Source organism: Cervus canadensis, chromosome 11, assembly GCF_019320065.1.
Source record: "Cervus canadensis isolate Bull #8, Minnesota chromosome 11, ASM1932006v1, whole genome shotgun sequence".
Taxonomy (NCBI): domain Eukaryota; kingdom Metazoa; phylum Chordata; class Mammalia; order Artiodactyla; family Cervidae; genus Cervus; species Cervus canadensis.
The window spans coordinates 19126974-19151658 of NC_057396.1; the positions used below are offsets into that span (position 1 = coordinate 19126974).

Genomic DNA, 24685 nt, shown 5'->3' on the forward strand with positions numbered 1-24685 from the left:
GCAATGTACTTTGCTCCTTTAGTAAGAAGAACTGCAAATTCACCTAGTTAAAGGGTGAGGATATAGGGTGGGGTGAAGAATTGGGGTCACTACTGTAATCTACATTAGATTGACTGCATACCTCAACAATGTCCATCTGGACCAAGGGCCAGGGTATCCAAGGGAGAACTCAGGACATTTAATTATTTGGGCCAAGGTTAAACAGCTTCTCTAAGCTGTAATACATGCTGTAAGATTGGAAATAAATCCTTTGTAATTGCCATTAAGGGCCCAGCTATCTGCACACTTACCCAGTTGCCTTATCAAAACTTCACAAGTTAAAGTGATTTTTATTGTTACCAAGAGTTAAACGTAGGCAAAGAAACTTGCTGGAGTCCACAGAGACATTAAGTGAAAAAAAGCAGAACCAGAAACGATTTCAAACGTTGACTTGCAGAATCAAGTCCTTCTACTCACCATATCAGCCCACTCTTTGGATGTTTTGATAATCGGGAATTTCTAGAAAGAATGTGTGCTGGACATGAAATATTCTAATTCAGGCAGAAGGACAGGCTGTAAATGAACTTGCCTTAAAGGTCAGCCCTCCTCCTGCCAATTTTGTCCTTTCTGCAGTAGCAGAGCTTCCCAAAAGGTCAGCTGATACTGAAAACAGATGCCCCAGCCTGTGATCAATTTGGCCTGTTTGTCTCAAACGGCAATGGCTCCATCTGAGACCAAAACTCAGAAGTCAGTGGACCAGATTGGGCTGTGGCGGGTGGGGAGGGGTGGGGGCGGGAAGGAAGTATGCAAATCAGACCCACCTTCCAGCACTTAGCACTTTAGTTTTTGGACAGGAGTCTTACTTTTATTGTTTGCATATATTTGAAGACATTTCGTTTACAAGGTGCAAATGTAAAACAGGACTATTGTGAGAGTTTGGAAGAAGCCTGGGTTCCTGAGGAAAGCTTTGCCACAGGAAACGAGGGTCACTCTTTCCTGGGGGGACGGGGAGAGGGTCACCTCCTTTCTACCAGGAGACTGAACCATCACCCACACCCATGTGCTCTGCAAAAAGCGGTATTATTTCCTCGCTGGCCTCAAGGACGCTCTGGGAGAGCCACTCTTCTCCTCTCAGCCAGAACTCCAACTTAGCCTCCGCTGGACGGTATCCACGCTGCGGCATAACTTGCCCGGCCAGTGGGCACCCCGCCTGGGTGCGCGTGTGTTCTCGACGTCCGCCGCTCCTTTCTTAGACGTAGCCGCGAAGGCCCGGACGGCAGCCTCCAGAGTCCCGGCAGGTCTCGGAGTTTGCTTCTCCCGCTGGCCCAAAGGCGGAGCCGAGGACGCTGGGAGGAGGAGTTGGGGCGAGACACGGTCGGTTTTTAGCCAGTGCCGTCTTCATTGCATTTCGGAGAAGCCAGACCGGGATTTTCCTCGGCTCTACGCCCCGGGCAAACGCAGGATGTCCCTGGGAAGCTCCGAGTGGGGCGGGCCGGGTGTCTGGCGCCGAGCGCGCTGGAGGAGGCTCTGGGGGCGGGCCCGCCGGCGGGGCTGCCCTCTCCGCAGTGACGTCCCCGGGGGCGGAGGGGCGACAGGCTGGCTCCTCGCCCTCCCCGCCTCCTCCGGGTGCCGGGTCCGTCGGTGCTGGGGAGATGCTGCAGCCGCCCGCCGTTGGCATTGCGGAGCGCGCCGCTGCGGGTCTGCCCGCTCCACCGCTGTAGCGCCCCGGGGTCCGAAGGCGCACCCGAGCCGGGCCATGCCGCGGGGAGCGGCGCCGCGGGCCGTGCTGCTGGCCGTGCTGCTGGCGGGGCTCCTGGGGGCGACGGGTCGCCTGCTCAGCGGTGAGTGCGCGCGCTGGGGCGGGGGCTGGTTCCCAGGCGCGCTCGGCTGCGGCTCCCACGGCACCCCAGCTGCGGCTGACCGTCTTCAGGGCCACGGCGCCTTTTCTCTGGCCCTCCGAGGAGAGGGTGGAGGGATGGCGCCCCCCGCCCCACCAGTGGACTCAGCCCCACCGGCTCCCGCTGCTTCTAGAGGAGCAATCGCCGAGCGGCTGAGCCCAGCCAGCGCCGGTTCCCTGCGTGTCCTGGACAGCTCGACGTCCACTCCCCGCCCAGGGTTACCAGATACCGGGAGACGGAGGCTAGATGGGACAGTGAGCAAACTGCTCCAGGAGACGCCCCTCGGTCCGCCCCCATTGAGCGAGTCTCAGTAGTCCCCAGGACCCCCACACAGGGTCTGTCCAGCCCACCGAGGAGGTCTCCCGTCCCCGGGGACCGAGGGGGCGGGGGGCGTACAGAAGCGATTCTAGCTCAGCTGTGCGGTGCGAACCCAGCCTGTTACTCCTGGTCTCTCCTGATGGGGGGTAGGGAGGGCGGCAGAATCCCGCGCCTGGAATTAGAGCGTTTGGAAAAAGCAGCCTAGTTGGCGCGGGACAAGCCCCGCCTTACTGGGATGAATGACTCTCGGCTTCCTTCCTCCTGTCGTGTGACTGCAGGCGCGGACTTGGGCTTCAGAGGAGGTACAGTGCTCTGGCTTCTTGCCTCTTGAATTTGTTCCGCATGTCGTGGCGGGGGCCGGCGGGAGGGCGATGTCCGTGTCCCTTCTCGGGTTTCCTTCGTGACTTTTGCAGGCAATAGATGGGCCACGAGGGATGGAGGAGAAAGAAAACCTCAGCTCAGTTATCTATGCTTCCGAAGTTGGTTGAGAGACTCTAAAGTTGCTTTCAGGATGGGGTGGGGTACCGAGCGGCAAAATGGGAGGGTAACCGAATTCAGCTGTTTGGGTGACCGCTTCCCCGGGCTCTGTCGTCCATGGAGAGGAACAGAAGTCCCTCCCGCCCTTCCCTTTCCTGCAAGTGGGAGATGAGAGACACTTCCTGAAAGCAAGGGGACCAGATGAGCCCTGGGCCTTCTTCCAGCTCTGGATCACTCTGGCACTCACTGGCTGACTGGGAATGTGTGGCCAGGCTGGGCCATACAGGAAACTCGTTTAGGGTGTTATGATGATCACCTTGATAATCCAACGGTGGAAAAATGGAGGCTGCCTGTAAATTCACCTCCAGATTTGGGGTTCCTGTGACTCATTTGTTTTTCCTCTTCCTCCTCATCTGGAGCCACCTTTAAGGACCCCTAGAAGCTGAGCTGGCCCAGCCTTCTCCCAGGTCTCCAGAACCCCTCCTCATTGAGAATGCTGCTCTTAGGAGGGCTCCTAATTTTCTGTTGGAGCAGTCCTGCTAGAGTTTCTCTATTTAGCAACAGGAGAAAAATGGCAGAGAAAGGGAGAAGATGCAAAATGAAAAACCAACGTTTTTCATTGAAGAATTTATTTACAAAAGCAATGAAAGAAGAAATTGAAAATAAGAATTCACAAGAGCTCTCTGGATTATCTGTATGTACTCTGTTCCCACTTAAGCACTGAAAATGCAGTTCACTGCCTGCGGCGTTTTGCCCTGTACTCTGGGCAGTTTGGGGAATAACGAATGCTATCTGGCTCCCTGCACAGTTGCAAAACAAAGAGGAAAATGAGAACATTCTATGAGAGCTGGAAAGAGTTCTCCAAACACAAATCCTCAACTCCTCGCTCTGTGGCAGCAATTGACATCCAGAGCCCAAGAACTGGCTCTCCACTGCAAGGGATTCTCCTTGTTGAAATCTGGTTTTCACTGTACAGCTGGATCCAGAAACATATGCTGTGTTCTTCCTGTGGGCTCAGAAGCATGTGTGTTTCTGTATTCCCAGCACCTAGCCCAGCACCAGGCACCGAGTGTACACTCAGTACATACTGACTGGACAAAGGAGCGATGAGGCTGATGTTTTGGGTGCAGAATTGCAATCATGAAATTAAAAGACTCTTGCTTCTTGGATGAAAAGTTATGACAAACTTAGACAGTGTATTAAAAAGTAGAGACATCACTTTGCCGACAAAGATCCATATAGTCAAAGCTATGATTTTCCCAGTAGTCTTGTACAGGTGTGAGAGTTGGACCATAAGGAAGGCTGACCACTGAAGGATTGATGCTTTTGAATTGTGGTGTTGGAGAAGACTCTAGAGAGTCCCTTGGACAGCAAGGAGATCAAACCAGTCCATCCTAAAGGAGATCAACCCTGAATATTCATTGGAAGGCCTGATGCTGAAGCTGAATCTCCAGTACTTTTGCCACCGGATGTGATGAGCTGACTCATTGGAAAAGACTCTGATGCTGGGAAAGATTGAGGGCAGGAGAAGAAGATGACAGAGGATGAGATGGTTGGATGACATCACCTACTCGATGGACATGAGTTTGAGCAACTCATACTTCAGGAGATGGTGATGAACAGGGAAGCCTGGCGTGCTGCAGTCCCTGGGGTTGCAAGGAGTTGAACCTGAGTTAGTGACTGAACAGAACAGATCAGAAATGGCTTCAGGAGCCCAGACACAAGCTAGGGTGGTATGTACTGCTGAAGGACTTGTAATCTGTCCTCAGTAGAGTCCCATCCATTTGTCTTTGTCTTCAGCCTTTCAGGTGTCAGTCAGATGAGACATATTACACAGACCCCCAGTGCAACCTGAGCCTGCGTTGGCATGAGGGATCGAACACATGTCTCTCATGTCTCCTGCATTGGCAGGCGGGTTCTTTATGACTAGCACCACCTGGGAAGCCCTGTGTGACCTTAGCCAAGCAAATTTCTCTGAGCCTCAGTTTTCTCATCTGTAAAATGAGGCATAAACAGCATCTACAGCAGAGGATTACTATGAGTGTTCAGTGAGATAAGGTATGTATGTAAATGTAAAAGCCCTTAGTGTAATGCCTGACACATAGTAAGAGTTCACTAAACCTTAGCTGTTGTCTTTAAGCAAGACCAGTAGCAGAAATCCCCTTGGATCTGATGCTCATAGCTTCTGCTTATACCATAGACTGGGTGAATCCTCAGTCCTGCTACCTAGGCAGAGGGTTCAGGGCTGAGAAGCCCACACTTGACTTCAGAATGCCTCTTTTACCTGAAGGAAACCCCAAACAGAGATAACTCACTTTAAACCACACTATCTCCTGAGACTCCCAAATGGCATGAAAGTGTTGTTTGTGTGCCTTTAAGTGAAACAATAAATCTTCATCCACTGCTCTTTTAAAGATTAATTTTAAATATCTGCTTTTCAATCATCTGTAATGGAATAAACAAAGGATGGAGGTCCTACACAATTTAGGCATCAGAGTCTAAATCACTGCATCTCCACACTGGAAGGAGTATTAATTTGCTCTGAGAGCCTAAATGACACTAAAACAGTCCACTGATGAGTAATCAGAATTCCTGCCCAGCTTCATTCAGATGTCTCCAAGCATCTCTGCTCTGGTATATTTTAAGTGTTAGTCGCTCAGTCGGGTCCAACTCTTTGCGACCCCATGGACTGGAGCCGGCCAGGCTCCTCTGTCCATGGAATTCTCCCGGCAAGAATACTGGAGTGGGTAGCCATTTCCTTCTCTAGGTCATCTTCCCTGTCCAGGAATCGAACCCAGGTCTCTTGCACTGCAGGCAGATTCTTTACCATCTGAACATGTGTTGGGGGGCACTAAAATAGGGGGGCTTCTTTTCTTCTCCAGGTCAGCCAGTCTGCCGGTTAGGAACCCAGAAGCCTTGTTATGAAGTCATTTACTTCCGTGATGCTTCTCAAAGACTGAACTTTGAGGAAGCCAGAGCAGCCTGCAGGAGGAATGGGGGCCAGCTAGTCAGCATTGAATCTGAAGATGAACAGAGACTGATAGAAAAGTTCATTGAAAACCTCCTGGCTTCTGATGGCGATTTCTGGATTGGACTCAGGAGGCGTGAGGACAAACAAAGCAATGGCACAGCCTGCCAGGACCTTTATGCCTGGATCGATGGAAGCAGAGCAGCATTTAGGTAAGTGTGCGGAACTCACAGCGGCTAGCTCACTTGACATAGCTCAGGAAAGAGGCAGGCTAGCTCCCCGGTGCCAGTCAGGGTGGAAGAGAAGCCCAGCTGGGCAGAGCCCCAAGGGGATAGCAGCACTGGCACAGCCACGGACCCAAGCAGTGTGGCAAGGGTGATAAATCAGCCTTACCTTGGGCCCAGCTCATGTCCAGAGAGCTCTGCCCAGGAGGGTGGCCCAGACACACTGCTTCAATAGCACACAATGCATGATGTCACCGGTTCTGGCTCCCTGGCCTTTTGGACTAGAACCCTAATGAGAGATTGTTTAATTTTTATTAGAGTATAGTTGATTTCCATTGTGTTAGTTTCAGATGTACAGCAAAGTGAGTCAGTTATACATATACATATATGCACCCTTTTTTAGGACCTTTCCCTTATAAGCCATAACAGAGTACCGAGTAGATTCCCTGTGCTATACTGTAGGTCCTTGTTAGTTATCTATTTTATATATAGTCGTGTATATATGTCATTCCCAAGCTCCCAATTTATCCCTCCCTCCACCCTCTTACACCTTGGTAACCATGTTTGTTTTCTACATCTGTGACTCTATTTATATTTTGTAAATAAGTCCATTTGTACCATTTTTTTTTAGATTCCACATATAAATGATATCATATGATATTTGTCTCTCTCTGACTGACTTCACTCAGTGTGACAATCTCTACGTTCATCCATGTTGCTGCAAATGACATTATTTTGTTCTTTTTATGGCTGAGTAATATTCCATTGCATATATGTACCACATCTTTTATCCATTCCTCTGTTGATGGACGTTTAGGCTGCTTCCACGTCTTGGCTACTGTAAACACTGCTGCAGTGAACACTGGGGTGCGTGTATACTTCTGAATTATGGTTTTCTCTGAGTATCTGCCCAGGAGTGGGATTGCAGGCCCAGTGAGAGACTAAAGGGCTATGGAGCTGAAGGGCTTTAGACAATAAGGAATTATGCTGCTGCTGCTGCTGAATCGCTTCAGTCGTGTCTGACTCTGTGCGACCCCATAGACAGCAGCCCGCCAGGCTCCCCCGTCCCTGGGATTCTCCAGGCAAGAACACTGGAATGGGTTGCTATTTCCTTCTCCAATGCATGAAAGTGAAAAGTGAAAGTGAAGTCACTCAGTTGTGTCCGACTCTTTGTAATCCCATGGACTGCAGCCTACCAGGCTCCTCCGTCCACGGGATTTTCCAGGCAAGAGTACTGGAGTGGGGTGCCATTGCCGTCTCCGGAATTATGATGACAGGCAAGAAATTAGAGCCAGATCTAATTCTCTGGCGTGGCCAAGAGGGGACACAAAGAAGCCTGCTGTTTGCAGAACGCTTCTAAACCTCCAGTGTTGCACTCACTTCACATACTTGCCCTAGCACCATAGCACTGCCACCATCCTTCCCTGAGGAGAGCAGTGACATGGAAAAATGTCAACAAATATCAAAATTAAAAGGCAGACTTAAGACCAGAAATGTGCTGTAACAAATTTAACAGTTACTGTCTTTTTTACAGTAAAGAGTATATATAAGTCAGTGAAACACTAAATGTTTAAATGTCAATAAAACCCCTGAGCAAAAGACCTGAGCAAACAGTTCACAAAATAGACACTCTAACTGGTAAACAATCGTATGGGGAAAAAGTTTAAACTCAGTTTCAATCAAAAGAATGAAGATAAGAATATATCTCTTTTTACCTACTCCATTTACGACAGCGTGTCAGCATTTATCGAAGCCCACCCATTTGGCTATTCTGATCCACACCTTCGTTTAAGTTCCAGGAGTATCTCCTCCAAGATTCTCATGGGCCTCTCTTCCCAGGAGAAACTTTTTTTTGTCTGCTCTGGGTCTTCACTGCGGCGCTCAGGCTTCTCTACTTGTGGCACACAGGCTCTCCAGTTGCCAGGGACAAGCTTAGTTGTCCGTGGCATGTGGGAATCTTAGTTTCCCAACCAGGGATCAAACCTGTGTCCCCTGCATTGGAAGGCATGATTCTTCACCACTGGGCTGCCAGGGAAGTACTCCTGGGAGAAATTTTTAAAAAGAAGATTAGCAGGAGGAACTACCCTCTCCACCACTGCAGCTGGTCCCCAGAGCCATGACTTACACTTACTGAGCCCCACTCACCTCCTCCGTCCTGTCGAGGCTCCCCTCCCCTCTTCTTGGGGAGCCTCAGTGGCTTGCTTACCTTGTGGCAAGACCCAGACCCTTATCCCTGAGGAGTGTGAAGCCCTAGTCAACTTGAATTTCTCAGTCTGGAGTGATTTCACTTTTCTATTTACCATCAGAATGGAGCACATGAGTACCAACAAGTACCCAAGTAGATACCTGAGTGCCAAACATATCCCCCTGCCTATAACAGCAGAGATACCTTCACCTCATGATTAGGGTCAGTACCTCCTGCAAAGACAATGACTCCTCCTCTTGCCTGCTGGTTCCTGAACACAAGGATCCCTTGGTGTCCAAGTGGCAGGCATTGGTTCAACAACATTCATGGTGTATCTTCTGGTGGAAGGATTTCTCCTTTGGATAGCAGGCCCTCTAAACTCACAGACCTCAACACTGCAGAGACAAGAAGCACAAATTCCCCAAGTGGGTAGTGCCAGGGATGGAAAGCAAGGGTTCTCCTCCTTTTGCAAGCTGTAGCCTTGAGAAATGTATTTCTTAAAGAATAAAGCTTGAACATCAAAATTACTTCCTTATCCATGGACTGCAGAATGGATGTAGTTACCAGGCATGAAAATGACAATAATCTCATTGTACATCTCCATCAGAGTGCCTGGGTGACTGGGTGCATCGTCAAGGAGCAGTAATATTTGGAAAGGAATCATTTTTCTGATAGTAGGTCTCAACAGGGGGCTTAAAATATTCAGTAAATCATGCTGTGAACAGTTGTGCTGTCATCCAGCTGTGTCGTCCCATTTATACAGCAAAGGCCAAGTAGATTTAGCGTATTTCTTAAGGGCCCTAGAATTTCCAAAATGATCGGTGAAAACTAGCTTCAACTTAAAGTCACCGGCTGTGTCAGCTTTTTTTATTATTATTATTTATTTTTTATTGAAGGATAATTGCTTTACAGGATTTTGCTGTTTTCTGTCAACTCTCAACATGAATCGGCCATAGGTGTACATATATCTCCTCCCTTTTGACCCTCCCTCCCACCTCCCTCCCCAGCCCATCCCTCTAGGTGGATACAGAGCCCCTGTTTGAGTTTCCTGAGCCACACAGCAAATTCCCTGTGTCAACTTTTTTTAAAAATCTTTTTTATTGTACTAAAATTGCTTTACAACATTGTGTTAGCTTCTCCTGCACAACGAAGTGAATCAGATATAAGTGGACATATTTCAGGCTTCCTAGGTGGCATCAGTAGTAAAGAATCTGCCTGCCAACGCAGGAGATACAAGAGACTCAGGTTAGATCCCTGGGTTGTAGAAAATGGGAACCCACTCCAGTATTCTTGCCTAGAAAGCTCCACGGACAGAGGAGCCTGAGCAGATATGCACGCATACATCCCCTCCAGTCATCCTGCTCTTTGAAGCTTTGAAGCCAAAGGTTGACTTCTCCTCTCTAAACTAGGAAAGTCCTAGATGGTATCTTCCACTAAAAGGCTGTTTATCCTACATTGAAAATCTGTTGTTTAGTGAGGCCACCTTTGTGAGTTATCTTTAGCTAGATCTTCTGAATAACTTGCTTCAGCTTCTAATCAGCGTCTACTGCTTCACCATGCACTTTTATGTTATGGAGACAGTTTCTTTCCTTAATTTCATGAACCAACCTCTATTAGCTTCAAATTTTTCTTCTACACCCCTTGGCTTCCAGACCCCAGAATACTCTTGCAAGATACAGGATGACACAAAGGTTGATGATTCAAAGTCTGCACTGCTTCTGGAAGGATATTGCCCCCTCCTCACAAGTATCGCCACTCAGTTAGTGCTTCGGCTGTGTTTTCAACAAGCTCATTCCTCATTCTCTCAGACTGGCAGCTTTAGGAGAGCAAAGTATGTGGTCCGGCTAGTAAATCCCCTGCTTACTCCCACATCTCCTTTGCTAGAAACTTGGTTTTTTTGGTCTGATTAGACCTTATTTAGAATCCTGAGCTGGTAGATCAAAGACTGTGTAAGTATTTGATTAGTGATGCTAAGGCCCTGAGGTAGGAAAGGCAAACCAATGGCCAGATTATCCATTCCTATCAACATGAATCATCGCCCCTTCCAGGATGAAAGGAGTCCAGTGGGGTCTAGTTGCCACCACGTGTTAGGCCCGTCTCTGCTCCTGGCAGGCTGGATTTGGCAGTAGCTGGATCAGCCTTGGTTAGTGGGAACAGCTACTGCTGAGCCCGTGGATGGCCTCCCTCCTGCCACCGTGGCCACTCTAGCATACGCCTGTTACATCAGCTCGGGGGCAGCTGCTCACAGGTTGAGCTGTTTTGTCTCCCTGGTTAATCAGGGCCTCTTCTGTGCTAGAGGCTTTTTGCTGGGCTTTAACACATGGTCGGTTTTCATAGTTTATACCTACTCCCATATGTCTGTTCACGTCACTCTATCCAAGAGCTCCTTGTCCTCAGCCTCCCACTCTTTCTCCTTTTAGACTCCTGATCAGCTGACCAAGCTCTTTGCCTTAGTCTAATGTCCAATAACTTCTCTTTCCATACCAAGCTGTTAAGAAGGTACACCCACAAAGCTCTGGCCATTGGGAGGTTGTCTCTTTACCGCTAGACCTTTCAAAGCCACCTCTGAGTGGGGCTGTAGGACAGCTGCTGCCCATGCGGAGCTGTCCCCCCATGCTTGGCTGACCTAACCAAGCTTAGGCTACCTTTACCAGCTGGTCGTAAGGGATTCCCTTAAGCAGCTATAGGTATAAGCTGAGGGATAGGCTGATAGAATAGAGGAAGATGTCACGGTGGTCTGCTCCATTTGTACATGCCCATTGGTCCTAAATATACCTCTTCCATCTTATAATGAGTTGATTCCTGCCTAATCTTTTGACTATGTACGTCTGACAGTATCTCACTCTCACTGAGCAAGTTGGATTGTATGGTCTCTTGGTACTCCTTGCCTAGTAGTAAGCCAGAGTTGCTTGCAAAAGGTGGTTTTTTTCTCAGTTACAGGTGATATGGCCTTGCTGCAGAATCTTAAGGTTTTGCATTGTGATTCTCTCATTGGAGCTTGTGCGGATGCCCCATGGCATTGTTTTTCTCACCACCGATGCCTCTAACAACAGGGTCTGATGGATCATATGACCCAAGTGGGAAGTCTGCTTCCATCACAGCCTAGAACTGCTTCAGAGTCCTTTTTGGCTCTGGACCCCACTCAAAGACAGCTGCCTTTCATGTCAACAGGTATATAGACCAGAACAGTATTCCCAGGTATGAAATATGCCACCTCTAGAGCCCGGAAGGGACCTACCACATGCTAGGCTTCCTTCTTCAAATGGTTGCAAGATGCTTCAAATTATTGTGAGATGAAATAATTTAACCTGTAACTTGAAAGAGGTGTTGTGGCATCCCCTAGACTACAAAACACCTACACATTTTCATGAAGTAGCAGGCCCCTGGATCTTCATAGCATTTATCTCCAGCCTTGGGGCTTCCCTCATTGGGAAGTTGGTAAAGAATCCATCTGCAATGCGGGAGACCCCGGTTCAATTCCTGAGTCAGGAAGATCCCCTGGAGAAGGGATAGGCTATATACTCCAGTACTCTTGGGCTTCCCTTGTGGCTCAGCTGGTAAAGAATCTGCCTGCAATGTGGGAGACCTGGGTTCAATCCCTGGGTTGGGAAGATCCCCTGGAGGAGGGAAAGGCTACCCCCTCCAGTATTCTGGCCTGGAGAATTCCATGGACTTCTATAGTCCATGGGGTCACAAAGAGTAGGACTTGACTGAGAAACTTTTCACTTTCACTTTCAACAGTATGGTGGACCAAAGTGATTTTCTGCAAGATATCCAGGAAGTCTCTCTTCATGTCATATTATGCCAGAGGGTAGGAAAAGTAGTATAGTCCTGGGGCAAGACCATAAATACATACTGATGTCCATTCCAAATGAAGGCAGACTGTTTCTAATTCTCTTTCGGATACAGATGAAGAAGAATGTACTCACCCAATCTTCATACTAGGTACCCAAGGATGTGTTAACCAGCTCTAGCAAAGATGCCACATATGCCACAGCAGCTGCAAGGGGGCTTCTACTTGGCTGAGTCTGTGCTACTTCAGTCTCATCCTTCAGAACCTGCCTGGGGACAGGGGCAGGGGCCAGACTAGTGATTATACAGAGATGTGATGGGGAATACCATCCTGGCATTTCCTAGGTCTTTGAAGGCAGCACTGCCTTCTGTCATGTTTGCCTGGATAAGGTATTGTTTTCTGTTTACTCTCTTGAAGAGGACAGGGAAGAATGCAGTTTTCAAGGCTTCCCCTTGAGCTTCTCCACTGTTATAACTCTTACCCCATAAGTTTTCAATTCATATATTTTGAGACTGGAGAATGACCACTGGATGGGTCCCACTGTGAGCTGGTCCTTATCTCAGAGAGACAGCACTGAGCAGTCCTGAAGAGAGATCTTAGTTCTCTACCCAGGAATAGGACCTGCGTAGCCTGGATAGAAACCAGGAATCCTAGCCACTAGTCCACCAGGGATTAGAGGCTAAAAGCAAAGTTCCCCTGACCCATTGAAAAATACATTTCTCACAGAGGCAAAAACATAAAAACAGGTACAAAGTTTATTATTAGAAACACAGCATAACATGTGGGAGAGCACATGGGTGCATGCTCCGTCATGTCCTACTCTTCGTGACCCCATGGACTGTAGATCGCCAGGCTCCTCTGTCCATGGCATTCTTCAGGCAAGAATATTGGAGTGGTTTGCCATTTCCTCCTCCAGGGGATCTTCCTGATCCAGAGATTCAACCCACATCTCCTGCATCACCTGCCTTGCAGGCAGATTCTTTACCACTGAGCCACCACGGAAGCGTGGGTAAACACACAGAGGAGCAATTTATTTATTTAAGTCAGCAGCTAGGCAGAAATACACACCCAGAGAGAAAGGGTATGGGAGTCCTCTCTAATGAGGAGGGGTGAAGTAAAGAGGTGATTTAAATCACTGATATAGGATAATCCTTCTGGAGCTTCATTTACCTTTGGCCAGTTATCTTCTTTTTTCACACCTGACAGGTCCTAGGACCCTCCCCAAGATGCATGCACAACTTTTTGTTAAGATGGATCTTATCACAGATGCCTGTAGGTGTATGTGGTCCCCCATGCACCTACTTATTATGGACCCCCTCCCTTTTTGACTGCCCCCCCCAATGAGCATTCTATGGGCAGACAGGGAACTTTTCCTTGACCTCAAGAGTGGTCATCTTATCTCTTTATTCCAGCAGAGCGAAGCTTCTGCCACTACCTCTGTGGTTGGAGTGTCTGGGTGAGAACATAGCCCCAAGCAAACACAACTTTGCTTGGCAAACACCGGCTGTTCAGCCTAGGGGCCCGTCTATCTCCTACCTCAGTCCTGAGCCAGAACTCCATTTAATACTTGGCCTCAATATGCTCCCACTCAAATGGGTAACCTTAATGACACTTCACAACTTTGGGTAGCAATGTTAACTTGCACGCTCTGTCCAACAGCCTTTGTAATATCAGGGTATTCCTCTTCCCCCAGAGTGTGATTCCTCGAATATATGGCCATAGGTCCCTTGGGGAGAATAAAGGAAAAATACCATGTGCACCTGAGGCTTCCCAGGTGGTGCGAGTGGTAAAGAACCCACCTGCCAATGTAGGAAATATAAGAGACTCAGGTTCAATCCCTGGGTTGGGAAGATCCCCTGGAGGAGGTCACGGCAACCCACTGCAACCCACTCCAGCATTCTTGCCTGGAGAATCCCATGGACAGAGGAGCCTGGTGGGCTACCGTCCAGAGGGTCAAGAGTCGGACATGACTGAGGCAACTTAGCTCACATGCAGTCACCGTGTGCACCCACTGGGGTGTCTCAGGGTCCTTCCTCTTTCTAGCAGTGAGTTCCAAGCCTGAAAGCTGGCTCAAGTCCAGAAACTAGATGCCAGGCATCATATTCCATCCATTCCTTTATCTGTGAAATATCATAAAGCCATAAGGCCAGTGGGGAGGAGAACAGACAAGTGGGAGGCCCAGCAACAAGGTTGGAAAATTGCCTGGAGGTGACTAGTGAGGTGCAGAGCCCAGCCACCGTCAGGAACCCCAGCTGACCAGTGTCCAAGCAGCGTTGCAAGCTCAGCTATCATCCAGGCAAATTCAACCCAATGAGTTCAGCAGAGGACTTTCCCTCTGGTGAACTGCAGCACCAGACTCAAGCAGAGCTCTCCTGGGGTAGTACACGGAGAGCTGTCTCTTAGGTGTCCATAAGGAGGGGCTGTGACAAGCGCTAGGCAGAGCTGCAGGGCTCATCTAAACAGTCTGAGCATCAGGGCAGAGATGGGCCCTGGAAGCAACCTGCTTGGGTGAGTAACCAGGCAGAGTACAAAGCCCAGGCCTGAGTCAGTACGTGGCCTAGGTGCTCACAGCATCTAAACTACCTATGAATCCAAGGCTTTAACCCGGCACCCACAGATCTAACTGGGCAGCAGCACCATTTAATTCCAAGTACCACTGGGGCTGGAGTGCACCCCATCCAGGAAACTGGGAGACAACGACAAGAAATCAGGCAGCGGAAGCTAACAAAAGGTCTCATCAGCCTGATGAACTAGAAACCACTTAAAAACTGAAAAAGACTAGCTGGGCCTCCTGCTTTTTCCCGAACTCTGTCTTCTACTTTGAAGCCTCAGATGCTTGAATATTCTCTCCACTCCTCAGAGTTCAGAAGGCAGCTGTGGCTACTGAAAAGCATGGGGAGATGGAAGCAGGGCAAGCTCTGGATGCAGTAAGCCATGCCTCTCCCAGTGCGTCTGATTTCTTAAAAAAGAGAAACAAAACCCAGTTAGCCAAAAGCAAAAAAAATAATAAGATTGTCCAGACAGGCCCTGCTGGCTGCTTTTTCTCATAATAACTTTGCAGACATCATATGGTAATATATTCCTCCCTGCAAAGAGGCTGTGGCAAATGTCAGATGATTGATTGTGATGTCCATATTCGAAAGCATGGTTCTCCTTATTGGCCGCACTTCAATTCCTCACTCTCTCTTAAGTTCCTGGCTCCGTAGAACTTGAGAGGAAAGCAAAGGCTTTAAAGTCTTGGGGGATCCTTCTCCAGCTGCCTCCACTATTGACCCCTTTCCTACAGGAACTGGTACGTGGATGAGCCTTCCTGCGGCAGCGAGGTCTGCGTGGTCATGTACCATCAGCCGTCGGCCCCCGCCGGCATCGGGGGCCCTTACATGTTCCAGTGGAATGACGACCGATGTACCATGAAGAACAATTTCATCTGCAAATATTCTGATGGTAATGAATCCTTTCCCAGGTTAAGTGACTGCACTCTCAGCCTCCTCTCTCCTTTCATAATCAGCTGCTGGTTCCAAGAATTTGTCACCTAGTCTCTGAGAAAGCTTGCTGCAAATGCCAGCAGTGTTAAACTTTGGGAATTCTTGTAAAGGGAGATGTCCTGATTCCTCCTCGCTGAGGAGTAATTCTAGCAAAGGAGAGGGTATAAGATGCTAAGAGATGAAGGAATGAAAGGGTCTAATTTATGGATGATAAGGCAAGAATTATGAGAACTTCAAGAAATAAAAAGCCTTCCAGGTCGACAGTTACAATTCTTATTACCGCCATATGTGAGGTTGTACACTGTAGGAGCTTGGAATAAGGACGAAATATGAAAGGAAGCTGGCCATTTTTCTTGCATGTCTTCTGCCAGCCATTTTCTGGGGCTTTAAGGAGACAGGATAATGACCACAGGAGGTAGATGATAAAATATGCTAATTTTACTGACACTGGGCAGATGGCAGTCACTTTGATGAGCAGGCTTAAACTCCTTAGGCCACCCTCTATATATATGCCTTGCGAACTTAACTAGCTTTTTCTTCTAAATCTATTAAGGGTTTTGAATTGGCTACAAGCCTGTAATCTCACTGTGCTGGGGTTTCCCAAATTTCTCCATTATGATGGACTGGAATCTAAACATGAAGTGATTCTTGAGCTGTTAGTGAAGTTTTTCACCACCCTGAAGCCAACTGCTTGATCTCAATTCTGCATCTTTTCCTGACAGGAGTAGAATGACTTGTTAGTTACATCTAGTTGGGGACTAAACAATCCTGTCGTTTCAAAATTGTTGGAGCTTGACTGCGCCTTTGCTGCTAAAGTTGTTTTTCCTCCCTCTTCACCCCGTCAGATGAATTCTTCTCTCCAGAGACCCGGTCTTCCCCACCACAGAGTTGTCTCAGGCAGGGAGGTTGCAAGGATCGAGGCTGACTTGGCAGGGCCCTTTTTGAGAGCAATTAAAGCAAGTGCACTTATGACAAACTGGCTGCCCATCACTTTTGTTCATTATATCCTATTATCGTCATGATTTAAAATTTTGTACCTTAAACATTTTTTGAAATGTAAGATTTTGGCACTTGTTTTCATAGCCTTTTATTTTGGGGTTAGAATCAGCTAGTTTTTTTAAAAGTAATTTTGTTTATTAATCGTGCTGTTGCCTGTATTAGACTGAGTCCTGGCAGGGAAAAGATGGCACACTCAAAGGGTTTAATGAGAGGAGTATAATAAAATGATCTTTACCAAAGTGTGGCCACAGAACATGAGATGGTGAAGTGTCCAGGGACCAGCTATAGCGGGAAGCTATTACTACCCCTAGGCTTCAAGGAGCGAAGGGAGGGGATGGTTTTAGCAGAACCCAGAGAAATCTTGGAGTCATGCAAGAGGAATCACCCAACAGGAGCTGTAACCAGACAACACAGTACTCTCAAACCACCGTGATGTGGGAGAGAGGTCTGGGGAATAATACTAGGACCTGTCTCTTCTCCTACCCTCTAATCTCCGGCTTCTGCCTCCTATTGTGTGTGTTAAGTCCAGTCAAGAACCAGAGGACAAGGGAGCCCGGGACACATCCCCAGAGGTCAGCCTCCCAGGACACAGAGAAGGACCAGGAATAGACTTGAGCGGGGGATGTGGGCACACGAAAGAAGGCTAACACATTGCCTCGCTGCAGACCACCCCCTCCTTCTCAGGACGAGTTCACGGACCTCAGCACACCGCGGAGGGACTGGCTTGATCAGACCCTTGCCTCTCTGCAGCCCCAGTTCTCACCACTTTTATTCCATCTCCCAGCCAGTTCCCTTCTGTGTTTTGTGAAGTTCCCCATGATCTCTTCACTGCTGTTTCCACTGCTTGGAACATCCTTCCCTCTTTCCCAGTCAACTCATTCTCAGCCTTCAGGTTCAGGTTAAGCATCACCTTCTCTCATAACAATAGGTGGTCCTGGATTGTACCTTTGATGATGACAATAGTAATTTTCTGTAAAGGGCATTTTTAGGACAATAGGCATAACTTGAATAAGATCTGTAGATTGGATGATACTATACATATCAATGTTGATATTTTGGTTTCAATAATTGTACTATGGTTATGATAGAGTATGCCCCTCCTGGTCCTGTTTTAAATACACTTTGAGGTGTTTAGGGAATAAAGGGTAACTATGGCTACAGCTTATTCTCCGAAAAAAAGTTATGCATGTGTCTGTATGTGAATATATGTGAATATATGTGTGTCTGTGTATATAGAGAGACTTAGATATAGATACATAGATATATAGAGATATATATAAAGAGAGAGACAGAGAGAATAGTTATATAAATGAAATGTGATAAAATGATAACTTTTGGGCGAAGGATACATGGGAATTCTTTGCAGTAGTCTTGCAAATTTTCATAAATTTTAAATTATTTCCAAATAAGTTAAAAAAAATCACTTCCTCTGGGAAGCATTCCAGGGCTTAACCTCAAAACTAGGTTAAGTGTTCCTCCTATGAGGATCATAACACCTCACACACACAGTACATATACTGCCTGTTGGCAAGTTTGTCCACTTCACTATATGGTTGGCATGAAGTCTGGAAATACACGTTTGACCCTACGCTTCATGGACTAGGGGACGGTCACCCAGTATGGCTCCAACATTATGGCACAATATCCTACTATACCAGAGGGCAGCGACCAGTTCAAAGACAGCATCTAAAATGAAATTTGACAACATGACCACGTAGAGTTGGTGGCATACCAGCCAGATCTGAACACTTGATTCCTTCCAGGGTGGGCTAAAAGCATAGACACATTCAGTGGAAATCAGAGACAAATCATCTGAGGCAATGTCACAGACCATTGCATTGCATTGTTGATGGAAAGGCTGCATTAATTTGCCGTGTTCACAGCAGTTTTGCCCAGTGGATTGAACTATGGAGGGACAACAAAATGACTGCATCATTTTCTGTAATGTCATTGAATATATGATATATTGTAATATAATATCACAAAATTAATATGTATGAATATTCTCCTATAATTCTATATTTTATTGCCATCCCGTAGAGTGTCAGTTCCTTAGAGAGCTGGGACAGCTTTTGATTTGCTAGTGTATCTCTAATATCTAGCATGGGGTTTGTCTCCTTGTGATCTGAAATTTTCATTTGAATTTTTTAAGTTCAAATCCCAGTTCAGCTACTTATTAGCTGTGAGATTTGAGTAGGTTGCTTAATTTCCCTGTACCTGAGTCTCCTTGTGAACAAATTCAGAATAGCACTTACTCACAAGGCTGTTATCAGGATAAGTTGTGTTTGTTTTTATAAAAACATTTAGAACAGAAGAATGTTTCTATCATATAGCAGACATTTTTAATAAATAAATGGATTTGCATCACTTCTATACACACACCCACACCCACACCCACACACACATGATTAAAATTTCCCTTCTGAATAAAACCTCAGAATAGCTTTGACATCTTGGCCTTTTGTGTGCATGTTATTCGCTCAGTCATGCCCGACTCTTTGTGACCCCACAGACTGTAACCCACCAGGCTCCTCTGTCCATGAGATTCTCCAGGCAAGAATACTGGAGTGGGTTGCCATTTCCTTCTCCAGGGGATCTTCCCAACCCAGGGATCGAACCCAGGTTGCCTGCATTGCAGGCAGATTCTTTACCATCTTAGCTACCAGGGAAGCCCATCCCAGCCTTAGGACTATGAATTCTAAAATTTTGACCTTAAAGACTCTGACTCTATGACCCAGAGTATCTGATCAGCATTAGAGTCACTGCCAGTACAAAAGACTGATACAATTTATGCCAGAAGTAAAAACATTACTGTAGGTTGTCTGTGGAGCCTGACTATCCCGAGGCTCTTAGAATTATTTTAAATAGCTCAGGTTCTAGATCACAGCTCTGCTTTGGGGCGGGCCATATTCTACTTGGTCCCCAGCCACCTCCTCTGCTTGGAGATCGGTGTTCATTGCTCTAAAACATCCCCAGTAGGAGCTGATAAAATGTCTTGGATTGCTTTAAAACAGTTCAGGGGACCTCCCTGGTTGTCCGATGGCTAAGACTTCATGTTCCCAATGCAGAGGGCCTGGGTTTGATCTCTGGTCAGGGAAACTAGATCCCACAAGACACAGCTAAGACCCAGTGCAACCTAATAGAATAGAATAGAATAAAATATTCAGACCTGGGTTTAGCCAGGGAGGAATAGGGATTATTGTTGAAACCAGATTAGCCATATGTTGATAAGCATTGACACTCCATAGGGGTTCATTATACCAATCTTTCCACTTTTGTGTATATTTGGAAGTTCTCATATTTAAAAGTTTTAATGCTTTTTTTAAAAAGTGTCCAAGCAAAGCTGGAGAAAGGCTAGCGTTTGTGCAGAAGGGATTCTTTGGACTTACTAACCAGGTTCTGGAGTCTGATAGCATGAATTGAAGTTTGTTGGAAGATTGAATGAGCAACTAGATGGAAGCTGTGCCCTGGCCAGCTTCACTCAGAGGGTGTGGCGATTTACCTATTACTCTCATTCTTATTCCTTTCTGCTGCAGAGAAACCAACAGTTCCTTCTACAAGGACTGGAGGTAAGACTGTCATTGGAGATTTGAGTTCATTTGGGCTGTTTCACAGGTTTAGAACCTCTCCATAGGTTTAGAGTCACATGCTCTTTAGACCAGATGATTCGATGGAAAGACACCGACTCTTTGGATGGGTGTAAGTCACGCTGAGACATGGCACGTGGTTCATTAATCTCACCCTCTAGGGTTGCCTTTCAACTATGTGAAAAGGAGCAATTACAAATCAGTTTGGGATGTTACTTATCCTTATTGACAATATGAAAGGAATAATTCAATCTAATGAGACAAGTGAGTCAAACTGACCATTGTGGTCCTAAAAGTGAGTCACTGGCCCTTCCCCTGTGTTCTGCAGCACTTTATGGGCCTTGATGTCAGCTGCCTGCTGGTTGTGTTCCCACTGGATTCTTGGCAGCAAGAGTCATTCCAGAAAGATCACGAAAAGTAAACCTCTCGGTCCGCAAATTCAGTTCTTCACTTTCCATGATTATAAACTGCACTAGTCACTTTGCTAGTGCTTTTTGACATCCCCCCACCACCTCCCCGAAGCTGGTAGGACCTCAGAGAATATCTGGATGTTAATGCCTTTCTCCAGGTTCTGAGTGCATGTGTCTCTCTCCAGGTGAAGAGACAGAGCCAGCAACACCCGTACTTCCAGAAGACACAGAGAAAGAAGATGCCACAGAAACACTGAAAGAAAGCAAAGGTATACACAGAGCTCTCCCAGGGAAAAACCGATAGTGGGGCTCTCCTGATTACAAATCCCCATGGTTACATACCCTGCTTGTTCTCCCCACGGCTACTTAAAAATGAAAACAGACAGGGCACATGTGGCTTTGTAAAAACTGTATTAAATGTTAGATTTGGTCAGTGAAATAAGACAATTGGGGTGATTAGATGAGACAGGAGGTAAAAAGTCTTCAGGAAGACAGTCGGAGACTTGAGAATCTCCCAGAAGTTGTCTGGGTTGGGATAGGGGGAATTGAGAATGAATGTTGAGAAATAAGAGCAGAAAGACCCAGGCCATGATTAGTATTTCTTTACAAGACAAACAGAGGAAATGGACATAGAAGATAAAAGAAAATGGGGTGATAAACTGGAGTGCTGATGGACTCTGAACCTCAACTCTCACCTTGAGTTTCAAGAGGAAGATCTGGGCTGGTAGCTAGACTTAATAATATGTTCACATGTCAAATCAATATAGGATACATCTGAAACTAACATGATATTGTACATCAACTATATTTCAATTAAAACAAAAAAGAAAAGATCTGAGTTTTTGTCACTGGGTAACTTTAAGAAAACAAACACTTAATTTTTCAGTTTAGTTATTTACATAAGAGAAGTAACAGTATTTTTCTCACCTACCTGAGAGCATCCACTGTGTCCATATAATGAAATAGGATATTGAAGTACTGCAATTCAGCCATGACACTAGCCACCCCAAATTAACACAGACCATACAGGTTAAGGGCTCAGCCCCCACCCAGACGCCCTTGCTTCAGATATCAGCCACAAGATCGGGGGTCCCCAGGCCACCTGCACTTCTAATCCACTGACTGCAATTCCAGGGAGTCACATTCAGTAATTCACTAGAACAACTTATAGAACTCAGAAAAACACCATACCCATAACTACATTTTATCTGCGCTTTTCTTTTCAGAAGCTGCCTTGAATCTTGCCTACATCCTAATCCCCAGCATTCTCCTTCTCCTCCTTGTGGTCACCACAGGTGTATGTTGGGTTTGGATCTGTAGAAGGAGGCAAGTAAAACGTTGATCCTGTAAACCTTTGTGTTTTCTGAACTTGGACTTCATTAAAAGGCAAGGCAGCTCCAAGAGAATCTCTTCTGCAGATTTGAGAATAAATCTGATGGGTTCGGGGCACTCAGAAGTACTAAGCATTTGTACTCAGTTGTAATTAACAGAGTGATCTTACATTCTTTAATTTTTTAGTGTGGAAGATTTTAAATGACTTGAGGGGTGAGACTGCGTTATTCACCTGTGTATCCACACATCACTCAGCAAAGTTTTCTCATGCATGTACATTCTCACTCCAGAAATGTCTTTTGGGTGAGTAAAGGAGTAAATAGTGAGCCATATGAAAATGACTGTTCCAAAGGCTCCTGGCAAACCTCTGAAACTAAAACCACTTCATTCAAAATAAAATAGCCAAATCCTTTTAATTGACTTTTACTTGAATACACAAGTATAGATGGCTACAAAATAGTGTACCTTAAGTAGCTTAGAGAACCTCTGTTAGTGGATCATGGAGCCGCCATCTTGGAGGTACCCAGAGCTCTTCTCAGCTACCTTTTTATTCCCCATCATCATGGTCTATATAGAAGACGGTGGCATTGCCACTTCACAACAGGAAAGCAAAGGTACATTTTAAGGCTTGACTCCCTTTGATGACCAATTTAAGATAAACTAATAAGATTTCAATGTAGAACCTATTTCATTTAATAATAATTCCTTAGGGACTTCCCTGGTGGTCCAGCAGTTTAAGATTCTGTGCTGCTGATACAGAGGGTAGGGGTTCAATCCCTGGTCAAGAAACTAACATCCCACATGCCATGCAGCGTGGCCAAAAGATTAAAAAAATAATAACGTCCTTATAGAATTATAGAATTAAAGCAGTTAATACATGCAGAGTGAGTATATTATAAGCACTCAAAAATATCTCTTCCTATAATCATTTTTTTAGTTAATTCCTTTTGATCCAAAATATCGACAGAATTCAGTTCATAGGAGGTGGTAGGGAGGTTCAAGAAGGAGGAAACATAGGTATACCTATAACTGATTCATGTTGATATATGGCAGAAACCAACACAATATTGTAATGAAATTATCTTCCAATTAAAAATAAATAAATCTAAATTTTAAAAATGTTGATATGGCCAAAAAAACAGAGTTCAGTTTAAAAAATTGCTCATATGTTTTCTAACTGCTTACTCTGTGCTTGGTTCTTGATTTCCCTTCCTTATCTACCCGTTGAGCAGCTCACCCCAGTCTGGGAATTGTAACTTTGAAGCTGGAGTCTACTCACGGTTTTAATCGTTTTGTACCACAGACACAAAAATAATAGCAAAATATTTCCCAAAATGTATGTGAAACAGTAATACATGAGCTTCTTTATTAATGCTTCTTTAGGTATAATTATCATAATATTGAAGCAGAAATGAGCATAAAATATTTTAAGGCATCTTAAACAATAACTGTGATATGAAAATATCTATCATTTCCATTGGTGAGCAAGTCAAAGATACTACTAATTCTACTCAGCTTGATTGCCCACATTCAGAATTGAAGGACAGTTTCCCTTGGAGATGGATTTGTTTTAATGTGGCATTTTCCCCCCCATGCAGTTCTCCCCATAGGCCCTCTGGGGGCTCTGGGGACCCTAGGATCACCAGTTCTGCTCTGTGCTCAGGCCACGGTGAAGGGCAGATAGCACACTTGCCTGGTTCATTCCTGCCACACCCGAAACCCTGCCCTGAAGGCTGACACAGATGAGAAGTGCGGCGTAGTGACCGCGCAGGGATGACCCTGTCCTGCCTGGACAGGGGCCCGGGGACACTCTCAGGCCCCTTGCCTGCTCAGCCCTGGTTCTCTGTCTTCCTAGGAAACGGGGGCAGCCGGACCCCAGCACTAAGGAGCAGCGCCCCACCTGGCCGGCTTCTCAGCCCGGGATCAGCCCGGACCTGGAGGTTTACAACGTCATACGAAAGCAGAGCGAAGCTGATCTGGCCGAGACCCGCCCGGACCTAAAGAACATCTCGTTCCGGGCGCGCTCGGGAGAGGCCACGCCCGACGCCGTGTCCTGTGACTATGAAAACGTGGCCGTGAACCCGTCTGAAAGCGGGTTCGTGACGCTGGGGAGCTTGGAGAGTGGCTTCATCACCAACGACGTTTACGAGTTCTCCCCGGGCCGAGCGGGGAGGAGCAAGGAGTCCGGATGGGTGGAAAATGAAATATATGGTTATTAGGAGGCTCGAAGGAACCCTGAACTGACAAGAATGGGAGGGGAGAGAGAAGCAATTTTCCTATAAGGGAAACACTCGGAAGGTCTCTGAAAGGGCTCGGATCACATCCTGGGGGTGAGCATGAGACGGTTTGAGCCCCCACTGGAGCCCTGGTTTGGGCTGTGTCACTTAACCCAGCCCCTCGCAGGGCTGGAACCTCTAAGAAGCACCGTGCCCAGGGGCGGGCACGTGGTAGAAAATAAATACCTGATTGTTATAACTGACTTTCAAGAGAGAGTGCTTTCCTTGGCGGGGGTGCTGTGGAGCTCGGGAAACCAACCTCTGGGTTCTGTTCCTCTTCTTCAGTACAGCGGCAAACATCATTACAAAGAGACAAAAATTCCAGAAGCTTTTCAAAGCTGAGATATGCTAGCATCGGGCTGGCCTACACATAGCAATTCTTATATCTGTTTTTGTTTTGCTTTGTTTTTTCCCAAAGAATCAAATCAAACCAAAAGCAGGAAGCAGAATGTTAGTCAGTTTGTGTCTACAGTCCTTCCTCTGCCTGTGGCCTCAGGGGACCTTTTTTTCTTTCTCCTGACATCCAAACTTGGCAAAATGTAACTTGGAAACAATTTAGAAACTAAACATGAACTTTGAATCTAGGCTTCTCCGCTTAACTGTGTTCCCAATCCTGGTATTGCACACTGTTCTGTTTGTGTGTTTGTCTCACTGCAGCCTCAACATAATATTAGAAATAATGCTAATGATTTTACCTTTTTTTGTTTGGGGGAGCTATCTCAAACACTTTAAGACTCAAATGCAGAGAAATGCG

The 24685-nt window shown here is 46.5% G+C and overlaps 1 protein-coding gene across 3 annotated transcripts; it reads left to right on the forward strand.

Moving 5' to 3' along the window:
* Positions 1–1403: 1403 nt before the first annotated feature.
* Positions 1404–24134, forward strand: LAYN (layilin). 3 transcript variants are annotated; one of them, XM_043482076.1, is made up of 7 exons: positions 1404–1820; positions 5555–5852; positions 15129–15286; positions 19863–19895; positions 20509–20586; positions 21550–21649; positions 23511–24134. In XM_043482076.1, the coding sequence occupies exons 1-7, from the start codon at positions 1442–1444 to the stop codon at positions 23872–23874; spliced, it is 1410 nt and encodes a 469-aa protein (XP_043338011.1). In that variant the 5' UTR covers positions 1404–1441; the 3' UTR covers positions 23875–24134. The 3 variants fall into 3 exon arrangements, with proteins under 3 accessions (XP_043338011.1, XP_043338010.1, XP_043338012.1); XM_043482075.1 differs by having other exon boundaries at positions 1407–1820; positions 20509–20592; XM_043482077.1 differs by lacking the exon at positions 19863–19895 and having other exon boundaries at positions 1419–1820; positions 20509–20592.
* Positions 24135–24685: the final 551 nt, after the last annotated feature.

What these genes read in the sequence shown, in the direction of transcription:
- LAYN (XM_043482075.1), top strand. Translation starts at nt 1,442, where the DNA reads ATGTCCCTGGGAAGCTCCGAGTGGGGCGGGCCGGGTGTCTGGCGCCGA. An exon ending in CATCTGCAAATATTCTGATG is followed by an intron (nt 15,287 to 19,862) that starts GTAATGAATCCT and finishes TTTCTGCTGCAG; the next exon opens with AGAAACCAACAGTTCCTTCT. An exon ending in AACACTGAAAGAAAGCAAAG is followed by an intron (nt 20,593 to 21,549) that starts GTATACACAGAG and finishes TTTTCTTTTCAG; the next exon opens with AAGCTGCCTTGAATCTTGCC.